Raw genomic sequence first — 9,091 nt, forward strand, 5'->3', positions numbered from 1 at the left:
TCTAGCAGCATCGCCTAGCCGAGATTCGAACATACGACGACTGGCATGTTAGAACAGCATCATACCTCGAAACCAACTAAGCGGTTATCAGACTAAAACACGAAGCAGAAAAAATTGGGTTAAAGGTTAAAGGAGGACCTCGAGTGCTAAGAACGATCTTCGGCGGCTTACAGGAGAATAGAGTATGGAGGCGGTGGTTGAACCATGAACTCGCACAGCTCTATAGTGAACCCATGGTCCAAAAGGTGGCTCAGGCTGGACGGATACGATCGACAGGGCATGTTGCTTGAATGCCGAACAACTATCCCAAAGATGGTGTTTGCCTTAAGTCCGGTAGGAAGAAGACGACCAGGAGCGCAGCGAGCAAGATGGTTAGACCAGGGGAAACGAGATCTGGCGGAGAGTACTCGGTGTCCGAGGAATTGGAGAGCGGTGGCTCACAACCCAGTTAACTGGAGAAATCTTATTCAACAGACTTTGTCTTAGGACGGCAAGCCACTTTAGTAAGTAAAGTAGCAACATTGGGCTTCAATTAATGAGATGAGCAATTTCCAATCAGCGTGTAGTACTCAACCCTTATTGTTTGACTTAAGCATATCGCACACCCCTGTTTCTTATTTTGCTTTATTAGCTGGCAACAGCTTTTTCATCGTTTTATAACCAACAAAAAGTTCTATTAAATAAAACACGCGTGTCTTTGTTGTCCGATTATTAAAGTGTTTTTGTAGTCCGAAAACCAATCCGCTCATTAGGTTATGGGCCCAGGAACGGTTCCTGATCGCGGTTAAATTGTTTTTTTATTCGCGGACGTTTAGAAATGGGTGATCACGAACGAGATGAGTGTCATCGCATAGCGATTTTCGACGGAACGAACTTTGTGGCGTGGAAGTTCCGGATGCTCACCTTGCTAGAGGAGCACGAATTGGTGGAATGCATCGTAACGGAATCAGGAGACGTGGCAGAGCTGAAATTCTTACCAGATGACTCATCGGAAGTGAAAACTCAAAAGCAGAAAGCTTTGGATAAGCGAATTAAAAAGGAAAGAAAATGCAAATCGATGTTGGTTTCCCGCATACATGATGATCAGCTAGAACACCTACAAGGACGTGACACTCCCAAACAGATGTGGGATGCATTAATACGAATTTATGAAAGGAAGAGTGTCGCGAAACGGCTTCACCTGAATCGACTGATGGACGAGCTAAAGCACACGGAAGGTTCACTGCAGGATCATTTTGTTAAGTTTGATCGTACAATGCGCTTGTACCGGAATGCTGGTGGTCAAATCGATGATGTTGATGTTGTTTGCCGTTTGCTATTATCAGTGGAGTCTCAATACGGCACAGTAGTGACGTCGATAGAATCGCAGCCAGAAGACCAACTCACCATGGACTTTGTAAAATGCCGACTGCTCGACGAAGAAATAAAACGAAAAGGTGTAATATCGGATGTCGGTGTGAGGAATGAAGCAACAGCATTCTCAGGAGGGACAGCTCGAAAAACGTCCATGAAGAAAAAGCCTTTCAAGTGTTTCGGCTGTCAAAAGGAGGGCCACAAATTGGCAGACTGTCCCGAAAGGAAGGCAAGAAATTTCGGAAAAGCACAAGTAGCGGAAAATGAGGATGGCATATCATTTCTGATGAGTGATAAGATCCCAAGCAAACAAAACCGAATCCAGTGGTATATCGATTCGGGTGCTACGGAGCACATCTGTAACGACAAACGATTGTTTACGAAGTTGATACCGTTACAACAACCGATGCGAATCGCTGTTGCAAAGAGTGGCGAGTGGGTCACAGCAAAGTTTGTTGGTGACGTTTCAGTGCTGTCGGTAGTTGGAGGAACTGTCATCGAGGCGACGGTGTCAAAAGCAGTTTTTATTCCTGAAGCCCGCTGTAATTTGTTTTCCATAAGCAAGGTCGAATCTGTTGGCATGAAGGTTGTATTCGACAGTGGTCAAGTGATGATTCATTGTGGATCTAAAATAGTGGCTACAGGTCAGCGGAATAATAAACTCTACGAACTCAACTTCTACGCAACCAAAGGTGAGTGCAGTTCTTTGCATTTCTCGGGGCAAATCAATAAAGATACTGAATTATGGCATCGCCGTTTTGCTCACCTCGGGGAAAGAAATTTGTCTCGTCTTATTAAGAACGGTTTGGTCAAAGGGGTAAACGATTGCGGTAACGGCAAATCAGCGGCAATATGTGAAACATGCGTAGCTGCAAAACAAACGAGGAATCCGTTCACTCTGCAGGAAGAGCGGCGGTCGAAGCGGGTGCTGGAACTTGTACACTCGGACGTATGCGGGCCGGTGACTCCAACTGGATGGAATGGGTATAAATATTTTGTTAGCTTTATCGATGACTGGTCTCGATTTACGGTGGTGTATCTTATTCGATCGAAATGTGAAGTAGCCGAATGTTTCAAGGAGTATGAAGCACAAATGACTGCGAAATTTGGTGCGAAAATTTCACGGTTTCGTTCAGATAACGGTGGAGAATATACGTCAAAAGAGATGAAGCTATTTTGCAAACAGTTAGGTATTAAGATGGAATTTACCGTTCCTTATAGTCCAGAGCAAAATGGTACAAGCGAACGAATGAATCGAACATTAGTGGAGAGAGCTCGTTCAATGTTGTTTGATTCTAACATTAGTCGTGAATTCTGGGGAGAGGCAATACAAACCGCTGCTTTTCTGACAAATAGAAGTCCTGCAAGTGCTATAGGTGAAAAGCTGACACCATTCGAATTGTTCGAAGGTAGAAAACCCGACGTGTCGAGATTGCGAGTATTTGGGTCCGTGGCGTACTGTCATATTCCTAAGGAAAACCGGCGAAAACTAGATGAAAAGAGTTGGAAAGGTTTATTCGTTGGATACGGAACGAACGGGTATCGAATCTGGAAGCCACAAGAACGAAGAATCGTTTTAGTTCGGGATGTCATCTTCGATGAAAAATCTGTGGATGAAAGTGAGAACGCGAGAAAAAGTAATATGAAGAAAGAAGAATTAGTGAAAAGTGTGATCGATTGTTTTGATAAAAATGATGAACAAAGAGAAGAATTCGATGAAAATAGTGACAATGAACAAGAGCAGATGGTTGATGATGTTGAGTCAGACGGGTTTGATACGTGTAGTGATACAGGAGAAACTACTGAAGAACCAGATGATGGTGAATCAGCTGGTACGACATCTCGTGGTCGTGTCACAAAGCCACCAGCGTGGACAAAGGACTACGACATGACGTTTGCTGGTATGGCTCTTGGTGCTACGGAATATGTCGAAAATCTTCCTAGCACTGTTGCTGAACTGAAAAAGAGAGCGGATTGGCCGCAATGGCAAGCCGCCATTCAGGAAGAAATGGATTCTCTGCAACGCAACAAGACTTGGATATTAGAGAAGCTTCCCAAGGATCGTGTACCAATTTCATGCAAGTGGGTGTTTCGAGTGAAACCTGGAGAAGGTTCAAGTCCGGATCGCTATAAAGCTCGCCTTGTTGCAAGAGGTTTTAGTCAACGGTTTGGCTTTGACTACACTGAAACGTACTCACCAGTTGTAAAGTTGGATACATTGAGAACTATACTTGTCATCGCAAACCATGAGCGCATGTTAGTGCACCAAATGGACGTTTGTACAGCGTTCCTCAACGGAGACCTGAATGAAGAAATTTTTATGTTGCAGCCTGAAGGTTACGAGAAAGGAACGAATTTAGTCTGTCGTTTGAATAAGTCACTATACGGTCTCAAACAGGCATCGAAAGCATGGAATGATCGGTTCCATCAGTTTATTGCTAAGCTAGGTTTCAGACGGAGCAACAGTGACCAATGCTTGTATTTGCGAGGTGAGAAAGATATGAAAATTTATTTGATCTTGTACGTGGATGACATTCTTGTGATTGGACATAGCCTGAAGGAGATACGTATCGTTAAGTCTTGCCTGTCAAAGGAATTTGACATGACCGATGTCGGCGAAATCACAAATTTTCTCGGTATGCGTATTGAAAGGGACGTGGAGAATCGAATTTTGCGTATCAGCCAACGCAGATATCTAGAGAATTTGCTCGATCGTTTTGGTATGACAGACTGCAAACCAAGCACTGTTCCCATGGAAAGTCGTCTTAGACTCGAAAAAGGCGAAGAGTCGCATAGAACATCGAAACCATACAGAGAACTCGTGGGATGTTTAATGTATGTAACGTTAACAACACGTCCTGATCTAAGCGCAGCAGTAAATTTTTACAGTCAATTTCAAAGTTGTCCAACTGAGGAACACTGGACGCACCTTAAGCGTGTTCTCCGATACATTAGGGGTTCAGTGGATGTCGGACTAGTGTATAGAGGTGATAACAAAGTGGCAATAGTTTCAGCATATTGCGACGCAGATTGGGCGAACAGCATAATAGACCGACGTTCGGTAACAGGGTACGTGTTCCGAGTGTTTGGCTGTGTAACAACGTGGCTAACAAGAAAGCAACAAACCGTATCATTGTCTTCGACTGAAGCCGAGTTAGTAGCCCTTAGTACCGCTGTTTGTGAAGGAGTATGGTTGTTCCGGTTGCTAGAGGAAGTGGGCTATCCGTTGACTATTCCTGTAATATTCCATGAGGATAATCAGTCCACTATAAGAGTGGTAAATGATCCGAAAGACCGTGGCAGGCTAAAGCACATTGACGTTAAATTGCAGTACATACGAAACCTGGTTCAGCAGGGGCGTATACAGTTACAGTATGTTCCCTCTGAGAAACAAGTTGCGGATATCATGACAAAATCTCTACCTGCTGGGCCATTTTGTCGTCTGCGGGAGAAGCTTAACCTGTCACCGATTTGAAATTGAGCAGGGGTAATGAGATGAGCAATTTCCAATCAGCGTGTAGTACTCAACCCTTATTGTTTGACTTAAGCATATCGCACACCCCTGTTTCTTATTTTGCTTTATTAGCTGGCAACAGCTTTTTCATCGTTTTATAACCAACAAAAAGTTCTATTAAATAAAACACGCGTGTCTTTGTTGTCCGATTATTAAAGTGTTTTTGTAGTCCGAAAACCAATCCGCTCATTATCAATCGCTTCGATTCTACATTCGATCTGACCCGTTCCGATCAGAAGAGCAGTAAACATCATTGAAGTTCTTGCCGATGTGCATAATGAACTCAAGGTTTCTGCAAGCCGTGTCCACGATGAACGCGATGCGCTGTTTGAAAGTAAGTTTAGAGTCGAGCAGTATACCCAGATCCTTGACGCAGTTTTCGAGACGTAATGGCATATTTGACAGCCTGTAATCAAAGGCGAATGGGTTCGACCTTTTAGAAAACGTGATGGCTTCACACTTGCTGGGATTTAGCAGCATGCGATTGTTGACACACAATTTCGCACAGGTCGGATAGATTTTCAACTTTTGAGTACAACTTGAGGTCGTCTCAAACAAGAGTCGCGAACATTTAAGCAGGAAGTTGATGTCATTGAAGTATATAAGGAATATTAAAGGGCCAAGATGGCTACCTTGTGCGATTCCTGAATAAGCACTGAACGATCCTTAGAGACTGCCATCACTATCCACGTTTAGGTGGCAATCGGATAGGTATGAACGAAACCAATGCATCAACGATGGTCGTATGGTGACTCAGATTGGAATGATCAATTTTTTAATCATTGCTAACTCTTCATAACCTTGTGACGAAAGACGTGAGTTGAAACAAAAAAATATCTACCAAAACCGCTAACCACTGATGCGGAAGCGATTTTAAATCTCTTAATCAAATTACACTAAAAATACCAAGCATACAATTTAGTTTAGTAAAAATTCGATCAAAATAAATAAAGCTGACGTTTATTAGTCAAATGCCTTTAAATCTCATGTGTTCTTACCGTTCTTGTTAAGATTGCAAAGCGCACCGCACAATGCAATTTGGTTTTTTGGTCATTCACCAGATAACAGATCCGTCTTAAAAACAAACAAATCAATCACATATAAAGATACCAATTTACTTTGAACTATATTTCGAGCTTTATAAAGCGGGTATAAGATACAAAACAACCAAAAATTCATATAAATACGTTCACCATTTTTAGAACTGCAACCGTTTCGGCAGCGTCGCACCGTCTACCGTTTCCGGAAGCTTCCGCTTCAAGCCAGACGGCTTGTCGTCTTTGTCCTTACTGCCGGCGTAGTAGCTGGCTGGCATCGGCAATTTACTACCCACCGAAGGAGCTGGTTTATTGGAAAAGTACGGCATTTTTAGTGCTTCCGTGCAGGTACACCGAGCGGGCGGATACAGGGCGAGCATCTTGTGAGTCAGATCCAGCAGATCATCGGCCGCGGCAGTGAAAATATCCCGCAACGGAATCGGCGGAACGAATTTGTACTGCACATAATCGGGTAACGATTTGACGTTTGGCCAATTTTCCTCTGTCGGAGTCCCCATTACTTTGAAGATTCGGGTCAGCTGGTCGAGGTCGCTTTCACCGGGAAGAAATGGAACCCGGAGCAGTAGTTCGGCTAAAATGCAACCGACCGCCCAGATATCCACACCGGTAGAATACTGTCGGGCACCGAACAGCAACTCTGGACTTCGATACCAGCGAGTTACGACCTGATTGGTATTCAGTCGATTTGGCGAACCGAAAAATTTGGCCAAACCAAAATCACCTATTTTTAGAATTCCATTTCCACTGATCAGCAAATTGTTTGGCTTCAAGTCCCGATGCAATATCCAATGCATGTGCAAATACTCCAGCCCTCGTAACGTTTGAATGGTGTAGTTTTTAATGTTGGCCGGTGTTAGCACAATTTTCGGATCTTTAATAATAATCTCCAGATCTGTATCCATAAAATCAAACACCAAAGAAACGTTACTTTTGTGGCCGAAGACATCCAGCAGGCCAATAATGTTCTCATGATGCAGCTCGTGCAGCAACTTAATCTCCCTCAATGCTGTTCGGTTGATACCATCCGCGGCTTCCTCGCGATTACCGATCTTAATCTTTTTAACTGCAACAATTTCGTTTGTCTCAATGTCACGAGCCTTGTAGACGGTGGCAAACTGGAAAACAATTGGATTCGACATGTGGAAACGAATGTACCGTTAGCAGTAGATAATCACGTACCTGACCCTCTCCTAGGAACTCAATCTTTTCATAACGGTTTAATCGACTTTCCATCGCAAGCAAAACGTTGCCGGAAAATGGAAATGGAGCGGCTTTTAATCTGCCTAAACAATGTTCGAATAACTACCGAGCGACAGCGACAGACTTTACATTTACAAAAACGACAAAAACGAAACAAAACCATCAGGTTTTGATTTTAACCAGGGATGCCAGATATTTTTGAAGAAAATAAATGAGACTAGCAGATAGGGCAACGAATATGTTTTGTACAAGAAATTAAGATAGAATTAACAAAAGGGCGAATGTCGCAAGCGTAAACAAACCGAGTGAGGGTTGATTTTCCTATGCTGGTCCAGCAAAAAATAACTCTCACTCGTTTTGTTTACATTTGCGACATTCGCCCTTTTGTTAATTCTATCTCGAAATATTGCTGATTGCATAAAAAATTGGCATTCAAAAGTTCGCTCATAAAAGTGATATTTTCGTTTGAATCGGTTCAGTGTCTTCGGCGCAATTATTTTGACATAAGCTGAGGCCCTCGCTGAAGCAGTTTGCCGTTGAAATAATATCAACAATATTGTTGATTGTAAGGAAAATTGAAGATAGAATTAACAAAAGGGCGAATGTCGCAAGCGTAAACAAACCGAGTGAGGGTTTATTTTCCTATGCTGGCCCAGCAAAAAATAACTCACCCGTTTTGTTTACATTTGCGACATTTGCCCTTTTGTTAATTCTATCTAGAATTGTACAATCTCTTGTATTGTCAATTGCAAAGAAAATTGTACCATCCAAAGTGCGATATCGCTCATAAAAGTGCTATTTTGCATTGAATCGTTTCGGTATCTTCGGCGCACTTATTGCTTGGAAGATAACGGAAAAGTGCGCCGAAGATACCAAAACGATTTAATGCAAAATAGCACTTTTATGAACGATATCGCACTTTAAATGGTACAATTTTCCTAGCAACTGACAATATAAAATAGCACTTTTATGAGCGATATCGCGCTTTGAATGGTACAATTTTCCTTGCAATCAGCCACTCCATAGGCAGGCAACCATGTTTTCGCTGCCAACATCTCGTGTGTGCGAAAATGAGATAGCATGTCAGCACTGCATTTCATTCAACTGCCAGCAGTCTGATTTGGGCCCGCTGTCAAATTTTGAGCCCAGGACATGCTGTCGCTGACGTTTACTGCAGCTCGTTATATAGAGATGTCAATGGGGTGCAAGCAGCAATAAAAAAAACTACTTTTTTGCGAACAAAAATTTTTTTTTAATATTTTTAAGCGAAAAAACAAAATTTAATTAAAAAAGCTAGTAAATTTGTAATGAAATATGGCCAATTCTATTGCATAGAATAAGAAACAAAAATATGAATAAAATTTGATTTTGAAACTTTTTACGATAAATTTACCATAAGTTTCAATGTCCACAATAAAAACTGCTGTTGTAGACCACGGGGCGAATCACTTCAAATTTATTATTTAAATATATTAAATATATTTATGCATATTTGCTTAGATGACTCTTTTACGAAAGTTTCCACCTTTTTCAATACGATATTGAGCTGTCAAGTCCCATAACCACACCATCGACATCTGCATATCGAGCTGCAGTGAACGTCAGCGACAGCATGTCCTGCGCTCAAAATTTGACAGCGGGCTCAAATCAGACTGCTGACAGTTGAGTGAAACGCAGTGCTGATATGCTATCTCATTTTCGCACACACGAGATGTTGGCGGCGAAAACATGGTTGCCTGCCGATGGGGTGCCCATAACAGTATGTGGCAAGAGTTGTTATAATGCTCGACTAGTCGACTTTTGGTATTATGTAAGTCACATGCGAGGGGCAAGACACTGTTGAAAATATATTACTTTTATATTTTTTCAAGCTTAATATATTTATATACTGTTCCCACCAATAATATAACCTAAAGCCCTATAAAGTTATACATTTATAGGGCTTTAATAGGGCCTAATATACACA

At 42.1% G+C, this 9,091-nt stretch overlaps 1 protein-coding gene across 1 annotated transcript; it reads right to left on the minus strand.

Annotated features, from left to right (window-relative positions):
• Positions 1-5,961: 5,961 nt before the first annotated feature.
• On the minus strand, positions 5,962-7,231 carry LOC128743099 (cyclin-dependent kinase 7). Its single transcript, XM_053839621.1, has 2 exons — positions 7,105-7,231; positions 5,962-7,040 (listed from the first exon to the last, which is right to left on the minus strand). The coding sequence occupies exons 1-2, from the start codon at positions 7,156-7,158 to the stop codon at positions 6,066-6,068; spliced, it is 1,029 nt and encodes a 342-aa protein (XP_053695596.1). The 5' UTR covers positions 7,159-7,231; the 3' UTR covers positions 5,962-6,065.
• Between the last annotated feature and the right edge of the window lie 1,860 nt (positions 7,232-9,091).

Source organism: Sabethes cyaneus, chromosome 3 (genome assembly GCF_943734655.1).
Source record: "Sabethes cyaneus chromosome 3, idSabCyanKW18_F2, whole genome shotgun sequence".
In the NCBI taxonomy this organism is placed as follows: Eukaryota; Metazoa; Arthropoda; class Insecta; order Diptera; family Culicidae; genus Sabethes; species Sabethes cyaneus.

Coding starts and splice junctions, on each gene's coding strand:
- LOC128743099 (XM_053839621.1), bottom strand. CDS start 7,158: ATGGAAAGTCGATTAAACCGTTATGAAAAGATTGAGTTCCTAGGAGAG. Junction 7,041..7,104: donor AGTTCCTAGGAGAGGGTCAG/GTACGTGATTAT, acceptor ATTGTTTTCCAG/TTTGCCACCGTCTACAAGGC.